Source organism: Diaporthe amygdali (genome assembly GCF_026229845.1).
Source record: "Diaporthe amygdali strain CAA958 chromosome Unknown NODE_43_length_333103_cov_65_012416, whole genome shotgun sequence".
Lineage (NCBI taxonomy): Eukaryota > Fungi > Ascomycota > Sordariomycetes > Diaporthales > Diaporthaceae > Diaporthe > Diaporthe amygdali.
Window position 1 is genome coordinate 187,656 of NW_026517063.1, and position 18,842 is coordinate 206,497.

General features: G+C 55.1%; 5 protein-coding genes across 5 annotated transcripts; 2 read left to right on the top strand and 3 right to left on the bottom strand.

The window, feature by feature from the left end:
• Positions 1-2,541: 2,541 nt before the first annotated feature.
• J7T55_000059 (perilipin mpl1-like protein) lies at positions 2,542-4,763 on the bottom strand (the record flags this gene model as incomplete). Its single annotated transcript, XM_053134271.1, has 4 exons — positions 2,542-3,051; positions 3,205-3,293; positions 4,029-4,233; positions 4,296-4,763. 4 exons carry the CDS (start codon positions 4,761-4,763, stop codon positions 2,542-2,544), a joined length of 1,272 nt encoding a protein of 423 aa, XP_052987960.1.
• A 2,789-nt stretch (positions 4,764-7,552) lies between these two features.
• J7T55_000060 (uncharacterized protein) lies at positions 7,553-8,952 on the bottom strand (the record flags this gene model as incomplete). The annotated part of the gene is made up of 4 exons (XM_053134272.1): positions 7,553-7,662; positions 8,045-8,444; positions 8,497-8,631; positions 8,761-8,952. 4 exons carry the CDS (start codon positions 8,950-8,952, stop codon positions 7,553-7,555), a joined length of 837 nt encoding a protein of 278 aa, XP_052987961.1.
• A 988-nt stretch (positions 8,953-9,940) lies between these two features.
• Positions 9,941-11,797, top strand: J7T55_000061 (uncharacterized protein; the record flags this gene model as incomplete). The annotated part of the gene is made up of 1 exon (XM_053134273.1): positions 9,941-11,797. One exon carries the CDS (start codon positions 9,941-9,943, stop codon positions 11,795-11,797), a length of 1,857 nt encoding a protein of 618 aa, XP_052987962.1.
• Positions 11,798-13,185: 1,388 nt separating this feature from the next.
• Positions 13,186-15,238, bottom strand: J7T55_000062 (uncharacterized protein; the record flags this gene model as incomplete). Its single annotated transcript, XM_053134275.1, has 4 exons — positions 13,186-14,568; positions 14,778-15,021; positions 15,098-15,133; positions 15,222-15,238. The coding sequence occupies 4 exons, from the start codon at positions 15,236-15,238 to the stop codon at positions 13,186-13,188; spliced, it is 1,680 nt and encodes a 559-aa protein (XP_052987963.1).
• Positions 15,239-16,739: 1,501 nt separating this feature from the next.
• On the top strand, positions 16,740-17,697 carry J7T55_000063 (uncharacterized protein; the record flags this gene model as incomplete). The annotated part of the gene is made up of 5 exons (XM_053134276.1): positions 16,740-16,880; positions 17,022-17,067; positions 17,126-17,159; positions 17,215-17,438; positions 17,585-17,697. The coding sequence occupies 5 exons, from the start codon at positions 16,740-16,742 to the stop codon at positions 17,695-17,697; spliced, it is 558 nt and encodes a 185-aa protein (XP_052987964.1).
• Between the last annotated feature and the right edge of the window lie 1,145 nt (positions 17,698-18,842).

The window sequence follows — 18,842 nt, forward strand, 5'->3', positions numbered from 1 at the left end:
AGCCGAGCAACATCCGAACGTCCTATGTCTTCACCGTCCTGTACACACATCTTTCTGTCCTTGGCACGAGTGAGTTCTCGTCAACCGGTACAACAAGGTAGCGAAAGAGGCGACAGGCCGATGTGTCGTGTTGGCTTCGAGCAAGTTGCCCGGGGCGGGAAATAAGGCCTCTCCTCCCGCCATGCCACAACTTGAGATTCTAGCTGCAGGCGAATGAGAATCATGTCATCACAGTGAGATGCTTACCTTGTCACTTGTTCATCTTACATTGCATGTGCAGACTAGTGAATAGGTAACAAGGCAGCCTTGACATGCTTGCCTTCCGATACGGCTGTTTATGCTAATTGGACACATTTTTCACGAAATGACCGAAGGCACGTTGCCGGTGACAAAGTATCACCTCACTCAGACCCGAAATGCTCAAGTCGGGCCTCATTCTTCTTATGGTTGGCCCTGGGGAGAGAGGTCTCCTTGCTCAAACAGCGAAACGACGCCCACCAGTAGATTCCGCAATGGATCCAATACGGTCATCTTATATTCTTATAGAGAGCAAGGCCCAGTAAGCCAACGGCCAGTGTCACTCTCCGTTTTGGTCGCAGTGGTGTGCGTGCGTGGGTAAAAGGTATCGCCACGTTCCATCTCGACGGGGGACCATACTTGCCCGACCACCAGGTATCCACCCTCACCGGTGCATTGAACCTATGTCTATTTATGTATCTATCACGAACGTATGGAGGAAGACACGCGGCTACATCCTGTCCTACCGAGCTGTGCAGTACTTGGGCATGCTTTTCACACAAACAACCGCAGACATGGAAACGCAGCCAGTACCTCTCGAGCCCAACTTCGGGGTGACTCCCGCACCACGAGATCCATCGACAGAAACTGGGAGAAATACGAAAGTCTAAAACAGACTCAACCCATGGCATCCCCAGGGAGTGGGACCCTCATCCAGTACAATGAGCGCAAGACCACACCGAGAGACTTTTCCGTAGCACCACAAATCAAGCATAAAAACCGCGAAGCTCACAAGAAAGTGGATAAATTCCCGTCAAGTGGAATTCCTTCCAAATATATATGGCCACAAATACACTGAACGCCAGATGTTGGGAAATGGAAGGCCAGGGGCTCCAGGCAAATGACATCGACAACGCATAGCCGGACAGAAAGGCTTTGGTTTGACAAGGAGAAGAGACTTAGCTTACGAACAGGCCATCTAATCTGCCATTCTAGGTCAGACACTTCTCGCGTTGAGCGACCTGTCCGAGCTGCCTTTGTCTGCCAGAGGGGACACCCAGTCCCTTCCCTCCCACTGAGCAGCTCCAGAGGCACAGACGAACGAAGCAAGCAAGAGCCAAAACCACAAGACCCCGAGGAAATTTATCTAATCGTTCCCTCTCTCGTGCGGGAAACTTCTCACCCACCCACCTTGTCAAGACATCACCACCACCCCTATAGTCTTCACCCTCGGCCCCTGAGGACCGCCCGCCCTGTCTCCATCGTCGACCTCCCCGGCACAGAACACAGAATCCGTCATCCATGCAGTCACCCACGGCGAGCCCACCTCTCCCCGATTCTATGAGAAGGCCCAGGACTGGGCAGAAGAGAGCATCCGGTTCGCACTCATCACGTCCTGCGTAGTATGCGCCCAATGTCCCAGTCTGATCCTCACAATCTCAAGCGCAACAAGCCCTTGGTTTACTCCAAATGCTTGATACCACTTTCCGCTAGGGTTGTGGATGAGATGATGCTATGCAAGTAAGTGTAGAGGTGCAGTAGGACCAACAGACGGCAAGGACACGCTCAGAGGAAGGCCAGCACTTTGACCCATAGCATCAAGCCTTGATGGAAAAGGGCAGGGCGGCTGTGGAAGTGAGGCTGAGAGCGAATCACGTACGAGTCTCAGCAGACTTGACGAAACCCAGACGAAGCAACGTTGTGTAGTTACCAAATAAGAGATCTATTAGCTATTTCGTTCCTCTGAACACCTGCCGACATCGATCCTCCGTTACGGCCACAGGTCCAACGCGCAACACCAAATACGGCTGCGACAATAATAATAACCGCCTCGGTCGTCATCAAGTCATGGAAATGCAGACTGAGTAATAAGTAGTATTCTGCCTTGCTCGGGAGTATGATATCAAGGGAATCAGATTCCGGTCCGTCCTGCGAAAGGCCACGTAAAGACATAAAGCGACAGTTGTGGTCTTCAGAGTAGTAGAACAGTGAAATGGAAAATAACAACAACAGAACAATGCCGAGCGTGCGAAACAGTGTGATATATTGATGTCTTGCCCCGGCTCAGCTGTGTAGGCAGCTGCCGTTGACATCTTCGGAGCAACTCGGCGTCATCTTCAGCTTCGACGATGTCTTCTTCTTATTTGCACTGCTGGTCCTTGCGGTGTGGATGCGGTGCTCTACGGGCTGGCCAGGGGGGTGTTCGTACCAAGGAAGTTTGATCGTGCTAGACGGTTCCTTGTAATTCGGAATGGTGCTCTGGCCTCTAAAGTAGGCAGTAAGACGACGGGCCAAAGAGACTCCCTAATTGTTGTTGACCTTGTTGTCCACAGCGTTGTGGGCCTCCTCCTTCTTCGTGCTGAGGAAGTCTCCGATAAATCTGACGGTCTCGCCAGTAAGAACGAGAGCAGTGGCGATAGCGGCCTTGCCGGTCGAGATCAGAGCGAAGCCGGTGTCACTGCCGCCGTTGGCCTTCTTATACTCGTTAGAGTAGAGGCTAAAGACGTGGTCGCGGCCCTCGAGGCCCTTGTGGTATGGGAACAGGACGATGCCCTTGGCGTCGGTGTACAGCTCGTTTGTGGGCTTCTTGACGGCAGGGAACCGCTCGTCGACCTTGGTCAACGCCTTGTCGCCGAGGTCGTCTGCCTTCTTGACGTACGGCTCGACATATTGGTAGGGGCCGTTGAAGTAGGGCACGATGGGAGCAGCAAAGGTCTGGTAGGCCGAGTCGCCAAGCTTGATAGACTTAGCGCCATAAGGGTTGGACTTGAACGTCTCGATGCCATCGTGGACAATGTGATAACCGACCAAGTGCTTTGATGAGGGTCAGCTTCGGCTCTGAAAAAGGAGGAGACAAGCACAAGTGGCTGGCTTTGTACAGAGAGGGGTTCCGCTCAGCCAGCCCGCGCGGAGCAGGTTTCCGCTGTGGTGGCAGTGGAGACGAAGAGGGAAAAGAGGGGTGCTTACCTTCAGGAATGAAGACCTTGGCACATCACCGTTGACCTGGGGTGCCGACATTGTCGTGGTATCCGACGTGACGACGGTGGCGTGGATGGCTTGGGAGATGTGGGTAGCTTGCTAGCTAGGGACGAGGCTCTGACTCGTCCGTGGAAGAGCGATTGAGATCTGACAAAGCTGACGAGGGCGTATGCGCGTGTGGTGGGTATGTGGGTGTGTGTATGTGTGTTTCAAAGCCACAAGGCGGGTGGTGTGAAGCTTGATCCGAGTTTCGTGACTCGTGATGCGTTGAGGTAGATGGATGGGGGGGGGAGCAGGTTGTGTAAAGGTAAAAGAGAGGGAGTAGAGAGAAGTGAGGAGTTGTCCAGCTGCTAGCGGAGGCAGAGGTCAGCAGGCGCTTGATGGGAAAAGGTTGGGTGAGAGAGGACAGAGGGGGCAGAGACGCGTGCGTACAGTATGCGTTGGCGTTGGTATGTGAAACTGAAAGCAGGAGGGGGGGAAGAGGAAGGGAAGTCTTGGGAAGGAGGCGGGTGGTGGAATGGAAGCTAAAAAGAAGGAAGGCGTTTCTTCCAGAGCAGCTCTGCCCCCATAGAATTGATTGCTGTACGGTTATCGAGTGGACTGACGCCACGCGCGCGGTCGCAACATCAATGGGAGACTGCAGAAGAAAAAAGGTGGGCAGTGGGGGGAGGAGCGAGTGGAGAGTGGGCCCCGGTGCTGTCAGATAAGGAAGGCTCACAGCTGGCATGTGAGAGCGAGAGGGCGGGAAGGAGGGAGGCGATGTACTCCTTGGTACCTACCTGCCCTGGGATTGCGTATTCGCGCATACAGACCTGAGAAGGGAGGGAAGGAGAAGGCGGGCAGGGCAGGGCAGGGCAGGGCAGCTGGAATGGGACAGAACGAGACGGAACCGAATTGGGTGGAGGAGAGACCTCCTGTGCTTCTCTCCTCCTCCTCGCACTTGTCTACTATGCTCTCTGCTCCTGCAGCATTATTTCCCAAAGTGTTCGTCGGTCGAAGCATCCATACATCTGCAACCTGCAGCACTGCAGCAACTGCACGATGCGAGACACATCCCATCCAGAGGTACATGACCATACATCCTCATCGTTTTGGCGGGGCTTGCCGTTGCGCCATGAAAAAGAAGAAGCTGCCAGGGCAGGGCCCCCCTTGCCCCAGAACCCTGTTTCGTAGCCCTTGTCCAAAGCATGTGAAAGGTGGCTCAAGCTGGCTGAAGCTGGCTCAGGCTGCTTAAGCTGGGCCTGCGTTCGAGCTTGATCGCCTCCTCCACCAACGGTACGGTGCCGTGTAGGAGGTCGAAGTTCGACGGACGCCCAATCACGGCCGTGGTAAGCTACCTTGCTTGTGCTCGCATGGCTTCGCATGGCATCGCCCTGCATCAAATCTGCAGCTCTGATACGGGCGACGAACAACCTTCGCCAGCAATTGGCTTCCCCAGATCCAAACCATCGTTGGAATTGGCTGCTCTGAGTGGCCTTTCCCTGCCCGCCTGCCTCTTGCCCGACACCCGCCATCTCGACGCCGTGGAACCCGTCGTCATCCTTCATTTCAACTTCTGGAGCGTCTCTGTCCGTCTCACCGCAGCCTACACTGCAGTCTACGTGACGAAAATTGCACGCTGTGTCACCCACATACGGGAGCAATTGTTCCTCCTCGCCCTGCCCTTCCCCCGCCGTCGCCGGTGAGTGGTTGGGCAGGCTGGAGCATCAATCGCCCGAGCGAGGAATAGGACGGCGAAAAAAAGTCATCCAAAGTCTCTGACAAACTCAATCGGGGCCACCCCACACTTCATGGATCCTGGAGCTCAACCTCGGGAGGCTACCCTGCAGGACGTTGACGGCTGCAGTTGTGCTCCTCCCCGGGTCCGAGGTACCCGACGGCAACATTACCATCGCGACAACCTCCAATCCAGCCCAGCCTGGGCCCGGCCGCCGGAAAGCACACAAGCACATGTCAGGCAAATGAAGGTCATCCTGTCTCAACGGCCTCACCTATCACCACCACCACGCCACATCACGCCACCCGTTGTAGCCGAGACACACCTCAATGGCTACCACTTCGCTCGCTCATCACCGGCTCCGACGGGACAATTTCATGGCATGGCCACCTGAGTTGCCTTATGACAGGGCTGTCGAATGTCAGTCCCAATCTGCATGTGAGACCGCACGAGGTGGCTGGCTGGTTGGCTCAACTGCCGTCTCATTTCTCGTGCCCGAGCAGCGACGGAAACCTCATGGAACCAATTGTTCGACAAGCAGGCCACTCGAGATCACATGGCGCCCAAAAATTACTTGCATCTGCCCTGATATCACGCCTCACCTTGCGCATAAAGGGGCCACGCCACTGAACATGTTGACCTGTGACAGACATGGGTGCGCTGTCGACCTGCTGCCCCACAGTTCAACCCGAGCTGACGGAACAGGGGCATTAGTTTGCTTGGGTAGCTCTTTCACATGCTTGAGCGTCGAGCAACGACCACAGACGGGACAGGGAGTATTCTTCTCGTGTGCGAGACACAAAAAACTCTCCCAACAATCACGTCTCCAGTCATTCCTTGGGCTTAAAGCAAAATGGTGACATCGTCGCCATCTCATGTCTTGATATAGTCGCCGACGAACCCTCGCTTTCGCATCTCCTCGGACCAACCACCTCTTCGTTCCTACCCTGTCTATCCAAGAACAAAGCCCAAGCCAAGGGCAGAAAGCAGAGTCGTTGGTGGGTTCGTAATCCAATGCAACATCAACGCCCCTGTCGATGATTCTAACCCTCCGGGGCCCCATCCCGCACACGACTGCCCTATACGTACACGTTGATCCCGCCTTCGACACTACTTGGATCCGTTCGGCAGATCCTGGACGCAGTCAAATGCGATCCGATCACCAACACCAGGTTTGAGCGATAAATTCTCCCATTCGTGCCACGCCCTCACCGCGACCGGTCCGAGCAGCTCAGTGTCCGCAACAGAAGAGCCGCTTGCGCAACATACGCCGCCAACAACTTGGCAGTACAGGGGGCCCCGCGCAAAGCGGCAGATCTGTTGGAACACGCTTCCATACAAAAAGAGCCAAAGGGCCCCCAAAAATTGTCTCAACCTTGACGCAAGTACGGCTCTTGATGCCCCTGTACCCTCCATCAACATCTCCTCAGCAGCTGTCGGCCTGGGGTTGACGCATGAACTCGCAAGAGAGTCCCTCAACAATTTCAGTGTGCAGCTCTGCAAAAATTTCGTAAGTGAAAATGAAAATGGAAACCAATTTTTGTAATTAGATCGTCGATGATGTCGAACCATCGTGTTGCATCAGTTGATCGAAAACCGCGCAACAAAAAAAAAGCAAACGAAAGTCCCGCGGCCGCAGCTCAAGCGCCAGTATAGGGATTAAAGTCGCCCCTTGAAGTTAGAGGGATACTGGCTGTCAATTTGCCAACTATCCTCAAGATTTACATTTTCGTCAGAAATCCTCGGCCAATTTCGGAGGAGTCGACCCATGCACGCAAGCACCCGTCATCATAGGCAGCCGCGATTTCCCCGTCTCAACCTGCTCTGAGATGTGTTCTCAAAGAAGCTACCACCAGCCCATGCCAATTCCTCGAAGTTTTGCGGTTGGAGCGGACACATGGACGCAGCACGACATGACGTTATGATGTGAGACAAGGCTCACTCTGTGTTGCCATTCTAGCTTGGGCGTGCTCCGCGCTCATCTCGGGGTTAGTACGGGGCGCAATCCCGGGCCGTGCTGTTATCACGATATGCGTCGCTCTCAAAGAAACCCGGTCCTTGGATTCTCGGGACGGGTGATGTCCAACGCATTGGAAGCTCCACCTGCTATACTAGCCTACCAGAGCATCCAGGAGGCTGCACTCACTTGTGTTGCTAGCAAGCCACGGGATCCGGCAGCATGCGGGTAGCCACTCCGTCGCTGTTGGCCATCTGTTCCATGTGCGAGAGCTTGTCTTCGTCGAGTGACGTGGACATATGATGTTGAGCAACGTGCGGCCAGCATGCTAATACCAAGACCGTACATATCTTGTGCGCCGTTGGCAGGATGGGGACACGATACTCCTTGTTTTGACTGGACAATGTTGGCCGTGGTCTTGGATTTTGTGAGCGCACCGAATGGTCGTGTACAATTGACAGCGGGGATATCCTGGGCCGTTCTTTCTTTTTCTGTTCAAGCGAACAGTCTCGTGAGGTAAGTAATACTGTTGTCGTAAGTAGAGGTTGAGCACGGTCTGCTGGTCGAGGGCCGCAGAGCAGCTGGACGCGCAAAAAAAAAAAAACAGGCAGTCGAGGCCGATACACCCGAGTCTCCTCAGTCTGAATTGACAAGCCATTCGTCTAATTGAACAGCATCAAGAAAAGGGAACCGGCCTGAACTGGTATGATGTAAATTAGGATGTCTGTCTGGTCGGTGCTTGTTTTGGCGCCGCGGCCGGGGTTCGCTGGGCCTGTGGTGATACGTTGGATGTGTTCCAGTGAACATCGTTTTTTTCATGTCCATAGCGTGTAAGGAAAAGACAGAAGCGTTTGGGAGACGGTGATGGATTGTCTTGCACAGTCGTGACGCATACACCGAGTTGCCACTGAGACAAGAAGCGGGTGGTATGTGATGCACTCGTAGATATGTGCCTCTCGGAGAGCACACCATCCTTACATACAGGAAACGTTCAGCTTTTATTCCAGGCCAAGCTATAGACGAAAGGAGGGCGGGCTCTAAGTAACGTGCAATTCGGTGCCTCAATGCACATACCTCTCAGTAGACTTCCGGTCCAACTGCTCTCCTCTACAGTCATGATGACAGTCGGCTAAAGCAGTCGGCAGCAAACTCACCCAACAGCAAAGCAAACACCACCTGCTGGTCCCAGCACGGACAGTGACCAGAATCCTCGAGCCGGCTCACCCGCCCCCGCCACAGGTTCCTATAGTCGAGCGTGTCGAATACGTCCAGCTTACAGAATACATCCGCGGCGCCATTCACAACCGCCACAGGAACTCCTCCCGGAGTGATTAGGAATGCCCGGTGGTCGCGAGTGCCTCCACGGCCCCCGCTACCGCCGGTGAGCACGCTACCGACCATGGCGGCCCTGGCACGCATCCACGGGTGGCCTTCGTCCTCGTCGGGCCCGGCGCCGTAGCCGTGGCGCACGAGGGCGTCCAGCTCGGCGTCGGTGAAGGGCTGCGGCGTGCCGGCCAGGTTGTCGGCCGGGTCTTTGTTGAGGCCCTCAAGGGCCTGGGCGAGGTTGTGGCAGGGCGGGCTGCTGCAGATCATGAGGCCCCTTGACCTTGGTCCTGCCGTCAGTGCTGCTGTGGATGTGGCTGCCCGGGTCGGCGAGCTGCATGGCCAGGTCCATGGCGACGTGCCCGCCCAGGCTACACCCGTAGATGAGGACGTCGGTTATTCCCAGGTGCAGCAGGACCTGAGCGGCGCTCGAGGCTTAGCCTGCGAATGTGTAGGTTGCCTCTGGGTCTGTGGCGTCTGGGGAGGCGCCGTGGCCGGGGAGGTCGAATGCTATTAGGGTACGGTGGTGTTGTTACTGATTCTCTACTCCGCTAGACAACGAGGGAGAGGAGGGCTGGGTGAGGGCAGATGGGTTAGCCAGTAGAGGCTTGAACATTTCCCAGCTGCCTGACATGACGTGCATGAAAAGGATGGCGGAGGTTGTGGGGGTGCTGGTGCTCGGCCGGTAGATCCCCGTGTTGAGGGTCCCATGGGTCGTTGGTATCTTGATGGACTCCATTTTGGATGGTTTTGCTGTGCTTCGCGGTGCCGATGTCTACTACGGCGTTGCTGTCTTCGTCTTTCAAGGACTAACAAGAAAAGAAGTGTGGGTTGGATCACTGGGATACTCGATATGTCTCTAGACGACTAATTCTACTGTGGTCCATATTGAGTCCTGTGCCGCAGAGTTGCGTCTTGTTGGTGCTGCTGTCGTTGGTGTTGTTTGGGGAGGGATGGGTTTACGATGTATGAATAGAAACCTGGAAGTAAACTAGACCAACTCACCAGAATTCAAGATGTGTAAAGTAACACGATGTATTCTCAACTGCGTGAATCCCTTATTAATTGAACATTTAAGACCTTCTAGTAGAGGAACGACCTCAGACTTAAGGCATAGTTTATACATACGGGCTCACCCCATTTCGATATTAAAGTTGTCAGCCCAACCAAGACTACTGTTCTAGTGTGCGAATGACACAGCTTTATTTTAAATACCACAGCGTCGTTCTCCTTACACTTACTGTGAAACTGTATTGGCATGCCCGCAAAGTGAGCTTACAGTTGGACAACAGATTACAGCCATCCCACCATCAAGCACGTTTTACATTCTTTCACTCATGAGTAAACATATGAGAATGAACGGTCTTGTTTTTCAGCTGGATATAATGAAGAATGCATGTGTATAATAGAAACATATCTGACAGTGATGGTACACAAGTCATTTGGTGGGAGAAGGGAAAGCGTTCAATGTTTGAAGCACTCTTGTCATGAGCCGCCTTATCCTTATCAGCTGCTTATCGATAATGCCTCCATAATTTATTTGACTTCCCAGCAGAGGACCCAGCAGAAGACAAAACTTGACATTTACACCACTTCATGCACATACTCATCGCATTTTTTCCTTTGAACTCTTCATGCAATTGGTCGGCTCCAGGATTAATATACAGCAGTCATTCTCATTCCTAATTGCCTGAGGTGCACCACAACCCATCGACCGACCAGCCAAGATGGCTGACCCGCTGCTCAACACGCTGTGCAGCATCTGCCACATCAACGCACCCAAGTACACGTGCCCGGGCTGCAATTCGCACACCTGCTCGCTGGACTGCAACAAGAAGCACAAGTCATGGGCAAACTGCTCCGGCAAGCGAGACCCCACCGCCTACGTGCCCGCCACCAAGCTCAAGACCGCGGCCGGCGTCGACCACGACTACAACTTCCTGTCCGCCATCGAGCGCGAGCGCGAGCGCAACCAGCGCGACCTGGTCGACGAGCGCAAGCTCTTCTCCGAGAAAGAGCTCGGCCAGCTCGAAGACCCCTACAGCTTCCGCAAGCAGTGGTTCGGCGAGAACGTCCACTTTCACCCCGTCAGCGGCGCTCCTAGGCAGTTCGGCTCCGACGGCGAGGACAGCGGCGGCGAGGAGGGCGATGGCGCAAGTAACAAGAGAAACATCCCCGCCAGGGCGAGACAGATGACGCGCAGCGTCCGTAGCCGCCTCGCCAGTGAGTACATCCGGGTCGTACAGATGCCGGTTGGCATGACGAGGCAGAGGGAGAACACGACGAGCTGGAACAGGAGGACCCGGCGAATCAATTGGTGCGTCGAGTGGATCGTATATGGTGGCAACGGCGACGGCGATGGCGCAGAGGACGTCGAAGGCCTCAGGAAACACACGAGGATACGGCATAAGGCGCTCGAGACAGTGCCGCTCTACAAGGCGCTGGGTGACTCTATGGCCTGGTACAAGAAGGGCCAGCAGGCGGACGACGACGCGGCCGACGATGATGACATTGAGCTGGCCCAGGACCGGAGCCAAAATAAAGTGCTGATCCGCGAGGTCAACGAGACCCGGCGACGGGGCGCCGGCGCGATGCAAGACAACGAATCGGCGACATGGCCCACAAATACAAAGTACCCGACCCAGAACCCCTTCACCAGGATCTGGGCCAGCGACACAGGCGCGTCCGCGACATCATGGCAGACAGACGAGGAGATCGAGGTGCGCAAGCGGCACAGGTTTTACATGCTGAGACCGCTGACCGTCGCTGGCAAGCCGCGGGAGCTCATTCCTCTCGACGGCGCCGACAACCTGACGGAGGCGCTGCGAGGCCGCACGGTCCTCGAGTTCCCTACCATCTATGTCCTGCCCCCCTCAGATCCATCCTCAACGACAACACCGCCGCTGCCGGACGGTCATATCCTCAGCTCGACGGAGCGCCGCATGCCTTCGAAAAAACAGCAGGCGGCGGCGAAGCGGAAGGCCGCGCCCAAGGACGACGCACGCCAGCCTTCCCACAAGCGCCAGGCTATGGAAGAAGGGCGCATTCCCATCCGGCCATTGACGTCAACCGGCGGTAACGCACGTGGCCGAGGCGGTGCCACCTCTCGTGGGAGGGGCAGGGGCCGTGGAGGCCGGCTTCAGGCAGCGGGGCGGCACGGCGACCAGGACGCCGAAGAGGGCGAGGTCAATAGCGACGGCGACGAGGTGGCAGCGCGGCCGAGGGTTCGGGCGGCGGCGGCGATGGACCGCGCGGATACTAGCAGCAGCGACCCGGACAGCTCGAGCGACGAGGACGAAGAGTCAGATGACGAACCAGACAGCTTTGTGACACCACATCGGCCGTCTCGACGTGATATGGATGCTGACGATGGGCCGCCTGAGGAAGTCAGGTCTGCACCAGCGCCAGCACCGATGGTGGCCAAAAAGCCCAGCGCGGGCTTGGTGGACTACGGGTCGGACAGCGAGGACGAGAGCGATGGCGGCGGAGACGGGGATGAGGAGGTCGATCTGGCTGCGTTACAGCCTGAAAACCCGGAATTGGTGGCCGGAGCCATCCAGGAGATCGTTGGGCTGCTGACCTGACGGAAGAGTGGCCTTGCTGTTCGGCGTTTGTTGTTGCATCTGATACCCATTCAAAATACATCAAATAAATGAATCACTTCCGCGAGGACAGCCAGCGGTTGGTCGTGTTCGGTTTCCATGATCTTTCCCTTCACGGATCAATTTATACGAGAATGAGCTTTCCTCTTTCTTCTGAGGAAAGTTCTACAATGGACATGCGAGACCTGGGATTTCTAGATGCCTCTGTTTGTAGCAGCCCTTCTCTTTGAGCACGACTTTCTGCCACTCACTTCCCGTTGGGCTTCAGAACTTTCACGAGTCATCCATTCGCAGATTGGCTCTCATCAAATAAACAGCCTGCGACTTCGCACGATCTAGAACGGGGACAACGCCCGAAGCCCTAGGTTTACTTCCTACCCCCTATCATGATTGAGCATCAACCTCCACGACTGCTTCAAGAGCGCACAACGGCTACGTCGTATACAACACATACACAGTAGGAAATTCAAGAAGCACCAAGATGTGAGACCGGAACGCAGTTTATCTATTGAGAAGACATCACCAAAAGTGACGTCCTCGTCATGCTAGCCTAGACCGCACAACGAAGGTGGCTGGCCCAAGGCAGCAGTCAGTCAACGACGTAGAGGAAACCTAGCTTCGTCCAGCCTCAAAAAAAGAAAAATAGCCCGGGCCAATCCGACCCGAGCAGCCCTTTTCCATAATTATCTCTTGAGTGACCATCATTCGATGAGATGGTGTGAGGTTCGGTTCCACCACTTTTTCTCCTGAACCGCCACACCTGTTTGTGCTCGTAGGTAATCGAGAAACGAAACCACGCAGATCGAGATCCAATTTCACCCTCTCTGTTTTTTCCGCTTCTCTCTCTTTATTCTTTTATCAAGTGCAAGAGAGACGCTGCGCAACCACATGTTGGCCGCTTTTGCTTCCCTTCCCTTCCGTTGATTGGTTTGAATGCCAGTGAAACACCCTTCCCCCTGTTCATGCTGTGCCAAATAAAAGCAAAAGTAATTTCCCTTCCTTTCAGACGCCTAATCAGTCAGTCCCTTGCCCCTGCCCTGCGCCAGTGCCACTGCACATCTCAGGATCTCATCCTCGTCGGTATAAAACAGAGTCGCGTGCCAAAATAGGAAGACCCGCCAACTCTGGCTGTCCCGTCGCCGCGCCTGCTTTGGGAGAAAAGGAGATTCGTAGCGGGCGCTATGATTCTTCGTATTGATACAATGGCCTGGTTAACCATGGGAAAGACACCTAAGTGCCGAGAAATGATGCAGGAGAGACATAGCCCAAGTCGTCTCAGGCCGGAAAACGTGTCGTCATTATGCTCTCCACTGGGGATGAGTCTTGCAGTATGCTGCAGTGAATTATTGGTGTCGAGATCCGGAAGTTCCCTACTGGGGGACAGTCTGGGCGTCTGTTCGGGGGCCTCGGTAGCCTCCGCGGCCACGACCACCGAAGCCTCGTCCACGCCCGCCACGCCCACGTCCACGTCCCCGATATCCTCGGTAGCCGCCATCGACGCTGCCTTGGCCGAACGTTTCAATGTTGCGATTCTGCTCCTCGGCACGCCACTCCCGACCACCGGGCCTTTGGCCATTGTTTGCCTTGCGGTCCTTGGCTTCGCTAGAGATGTTGTCGAAGAAAGACTTTGCCTTGTCGTAAACTTCCTTGGGCTCAGCCGCAGCGCCAGGCTGGGCCTCGCCTGACTCAATTGGAGTCTCGGTGAGTGGCGAGCCCGCGATTCTCTCTTTGACAACATCCTCCTTGTTGAACTTTGCATTGGCCGTCGCAAAATCGAAGTCCGAGTCTGGTACCTCAACCTTGGCATGACGTGCTCCACCGCGGCCGCGTCCACGACCATTCTGAACACCAGATCGTGCAGCGCTCACTCTCATCTCGTTGACCTTGTTGGTAAGGTTGTCCACGCCGTTTCCATTCGCTTGATAGCCTGCCGGGCCGGTTGAGCCACCTGGTTGCTCGAGCTTGGCCATAGCAACAGCCACAGCAGCCCTGGCTGCCTCCGTCGCATCCCTAAGAGCAGCGGCCGATGATGCAGGGTTCGCGGAGGAGTTGTTCACATTGGCACTGGCAGAGACCGTCGACTGCGCCGCCCTGGCGGTCAAAGCAGAAGGGAGAGGCACTGCTGGGGTGATCTTGGTCAAGCCCTTGGGGCCAGTTGGGATCTGTTTGCCAGGAGCTGCTGGCGCTCCAGGCTTTTGGTTTTCCAGCAAGGCAGCTGTGACCTTGACCTCTTCTGCAGACGGTTTGGATGCCACTGGAGGTGTAGGTGCTGGGCCTGTTGAGGGTGGCATAGCAGTCTGACCGAGGACTCGGGGTTCAGATGGCATCTCAACAGGAGCTGGACCTGGGCCCCTCGACAAATCTGCGGCTCCACCGATGGGTGCTGGTTTGTTTCCTGCCTGAGACGCCATGGCGTTGGGAGACATTCCTGGTGTCTGCCGCTGCTGTTGCATACCGGGAGGCCCGAGGGGCCCTCCCGGGGGGCCAGGAGGGAACGGGTAGTTGTTGTTCCAAGGACCAGGCCCGTTGGGCGGGAAAGCTTGACCAGGCGGGAACCATCCCTGAGGAGGGTATCCCATGCCAAATCCGCCAGGACCAGGAGGACCAGGACCAGGTCGGCCCCAGCCTTGTGGAGGCGGGTAAGGGGGAAACATGTTGGGGTTTTGAAATCCAGGCGCGCCAGGAGGGCCGGGAGGACCATTGGGGCCAGGAGGTTGATTAGACCCAGGAGCCCGTCCTGGATGAGCGCGAGCCTATGGGGATGAAGCGTTAGCTTGAGGCTCCCCTGAGGTAGTGTGGTAACAGTTTTGAGTGATGACAGCTTGATCAGAAGGAAGGCAACGGAAATATCAACATGGGGTTGTTTGCGCAATTCAGACAGAAAATAAACTTTACATCCGAAATATTTCATCATGCTGAGGAGAAGGTGGACGAAGCGACTAGGCAATAGGGCGGTACTTACACCACCGACGATAGCTGGGTCATTGGGCATTGGAGGTTGGTTCTCTTTGGGCGCAGCTGGCCCCTCTTCAATGCGCAAATCCTTCACGTCGCTGCCTCGAAAGACGATGAAGTCGTAGACCTGATCCGAGGCGGACACCTCCTCGGAGGGGTCGCCCTTTCGACCCTCGGAGCCATGTGACCTGACGTTCTCGAGGGAGACGGTGGACTCGTTCGAGTTGATTTCGTAGAGGGTGCCGACATAGCTGTGGGGCAGGTCAGTCAGCCGACACTGGAGCTCAACGTGTCAACAGCGCAGGCTGCAAAGGCGGGGTCGCGTACCGAATGTCGCTCTTGGATATAAGGGAGATGCGAGCTCTGTTGTTATCACGGTCAGCAGGTGCAAGGAGGACGAAGAAGCAGGCCCGCGATTGAGGCAGAGTGGGAGGCAGAGGAGGATACGAACCCAAGGAAGTCAGACATGGCGGCGGGCAACCTGGACCTGGATCATCCAGATCGCGCAAAGTAGGGGGATTGATTAATGCAGAGACGAAGAAATGAAAAGAAGTTCTGCATCAGCAAGCGCTTTAGTAGATTGCGGAGCGTACAGGAGGAAGAAAAGGAGGATGTGATTGAGGTTGTTACTGATGGAGTTCGGCGGAGGAAGTTGGGAAGGATTAGGAGAGGATGAGTTTGGTGGGTGGCTGGCAGCAAGTTGTGAAAATAGAGCCTTCCAACAGGCCCAAGCGAGGAGGGACAGCTGGGACGAGCTTGACCTACCTCCGCACTAGTCTGTACCTGGCTAGCGTGGCAAGCCACAATGGTCAGCCACGGCAGGCTCTCCCGCCAACGCCCAATGTCTTCTCTATGCGAGCTTCAGCTTCACTTTCTTGCTTACTGTTTGCTTTCTCTCTCTTTCCCTCACCTTTAGCTTTTGATTTCACATAATTACCTCGGTATATGTGGATTTAGAGCCTTGGAAATTGCATATTGACATCTAGTTGGGCTGCAAATGTTACTTTGCAGCTGCAAACAAGTTGTCACCATGCCTATCACTCAGCCTTTGACCCATGGTCATATCAAAGGGCCCAGCTTTCAAACGTGCTTTGAGGTGAGGCTATTTGGCACCGGCACTCTAAAATCTCGCAAATGCATTGCCTGTTCTTACACAAAAATTCTGGTGCCTTTTCTGCATTCATGTCAGGGTGGAAAGGAGATGCACGGCCCACCACATACAAAGCCACCCTTTCTCAGGTAGGTGAGCTGTTTGGTATCAAAGCCAATATACATGCTTGTCTATAGGCCACTGGACTGCCATCGATGGCTACACATTGATTTAGCAAGGCCTCATCCAGACGGTGGGATCTTGGATCCAAATCTTCCGAAGAGTTGGACCGCTATGGCCAGTCTCCGCCATAGCACCTCGATTCTCACACCGATGTCAATCTCACTAGCCCCGCCGTGGTCGAGTTTTCGTCGAGCCTGCCCTTTACATGCGATGATTGCGGTGGCAAGTCTCCAAGCAAAAAGAATTTGGATGATCATGTCCTATTCAAACAACGAGGAGGATGCTAGAAAAAGGCCCATGTCGCCGGAATGGAGGTGGGCACCACCATCACAAAAGCAGCATAAGGGACTTTTCACTATTTGATCGCTACATCATGTGCTGCGCTCACTCACCCTGGCCGCCTTACAGGTCAAACCTCGCCTCTTGAAAATCAAAGACCCCCGTGACCTACGACTCACCGTTGGGCTCGACGAGAAAGTCTTTGAGATATTAAGCCGAAAACTGGAGCCCTCAACAGTGCCCATCTCTGAGGCCACAGGGTACCAGATTGCCAGGAGTTTTATTGTCAGACTAGGAGCAGGGACTTCCATTTATGTACCAGGTCAGTCACAATCCGTTATTTGTCCCTGCATAAGCCGTCTCGATTTTGCTATTTAATACTAATTTATTCCTGCCTTGCTGGTAAGAGCTCTACCAATGTGGAAGGATCCAAAGCTACCACTCGACCTCCCTGATATGGCTCACGAGGTACACGAGCCTCAAGGTCCAGGATCCACCAACTTCAGCCGGCTCATGCTTGCTGCACGCGCTACGCGGCCAGATTTCCGATACGACCAAGTCGATATTATCACACGCCTATCAAATCTTATTCTTCTCTTGAAGTTCCGGAGTGGTCGCAACGTCGGGACTCGTCGCTCCTGGCTACGCATGCTTCAAGGGTCCCTCTTCGTAGTCGATTACCCAGCTATATGGCTATAGGTTTCTGATGAGATTGCGGCGTTAAAGTCCGCTCTTGAGAAGCGCTGTACGGAAATGCCTCCGGGTCTCGAACATAGCACTCACTAACGCAACGTACAGTACAGCCTTGGACACGTCAGCTGCGTCGTTCAAAGCCAAGTCAGTGCTCTATGCGGTACTTTCCCTAACGAACCTCCGCCGTCCTCTTCGCCAGGTCCAGTGGCTGGGCCGGTGGTGAGCTGGTGGTGAGCCGGGGGTTTCAAGTTCAGCACGAGGTTGCCAAGATTAATGTCCGCTGTAACGTACAGCAGACTGTTCTCAAGTCTATCAGAGAGGATTTCTGGTTCAGTCGAGTCCCAATCAACCTGTGTTGCTACCACAAGAACGGCGCCCTCGTCAAGCTTTTCAAGATTAACATTATAGCAGCACTCAGGAATGGTAGGAGAATGAGAGGAACGAGACTGCGATTCGGAAGCTAGCCACACTGCTGTCCGATCTCAAGAGAGCGGCCGGAGCTGGGGCTCCCGACGAACAAGCATGTATTGGCTTGCTAGAACGATATGACGACCCGGCCACGATATAAGCCTTTCTCTCTGAGGACGAGTTGGAGTTGGCTCCAGAAGGCACATCCAAGGGCGTCAGGGACGGAAAGAAGAGCCATGGGCTAGACAAGACGCCCGGGGCTGTCCTTCGTTGACCGGCTAGAGAAGCCGAGGCACCTCTGGACAAACCACCAAGCAGCAACTAGGGCGGGGTGGCGGAATAATTTTGGGGACGCAGCAATGGCCTGGATTGCAACAAGATGGCTAATTCTTTGCAAACCGGACGCTCTAGCCGTTGCGCCAACCTTGTCTTTGAGATAACACTTGGAAACGGTGGCGTCGGCTTCGTTGATGCAGCTATTGGCGGCGACGGCGAGCTGGAGAGGTTGGAGGACGGCTGATGGCTGGACGCCACGATGCCCGCATCACCAAACCAGCTTTACAGTGCAGAGCTGCCTGCAGGATGACTGGACAGACTTCAAAGGTGTGCAAATTTCGATGTGGAGGCGGCCGGGTTCAACGCTTAATTTTGGCTGGAGAATACTCAAGCGCATGCTGTCGTCGGACGCGGACGGAGATCTATGCTACGTTCATAGCGATGAGGCTTGAACGTACGGTCTTTTCTGGTGGCCGAAATGCCGACAGCTATCAAGGTGTGCAGATCTCCTTCGGGGCCTGATCTAACGGCGTCTCGCAAGCTGTCCAGCACCTTGAGCGGCTTGCTTCCATGGCGATGGCCTAGTTGGACTCAATTGCGGGCGGTCACGCTGAGAAAGTTCAATCTTCAAACCACTTCGGATGAGTTATTAACGGCGCCAGGGATCTGGGGACTATGCCTCCAAGGAGGGAAAGAGGGAGTTTCTACCCAGTCACGTATGTAGGCATTGCGCGCCAAGAAGAGGCACAACGGCCGGCGCATTGGCCATGCTGTTACAGGACGGCCGCAACATACGTGCGTGCATTGACAATGGCAGTGTGCCGCTGTCAAGCAAGCATGCTACGGCAAAGTTAGTCTGGCCTGGGGGCCGACCGCACACAACGGGAGATCTGAGGACCCCGGATTCTACCCCTGGATTTGTTCATCAGGCGCCGTTTGTGTGCATTCCGCGAGCGAGTACGAGTACGTTTCCCAATGGCAAGTGAGCAAAGCAAGCACGCCAAACTTCAACCCGCCCGCCAACGCCGCCGCCGGCCCAAACTAAAGTATCCCCTCCTGCCAAGCGGCTGCCCGTCTTGTGCACCCCTGGCGTGCGCGCGGTAAATGATGTGCTGTACACAGTAAAACGCGAGGATGGAGTTG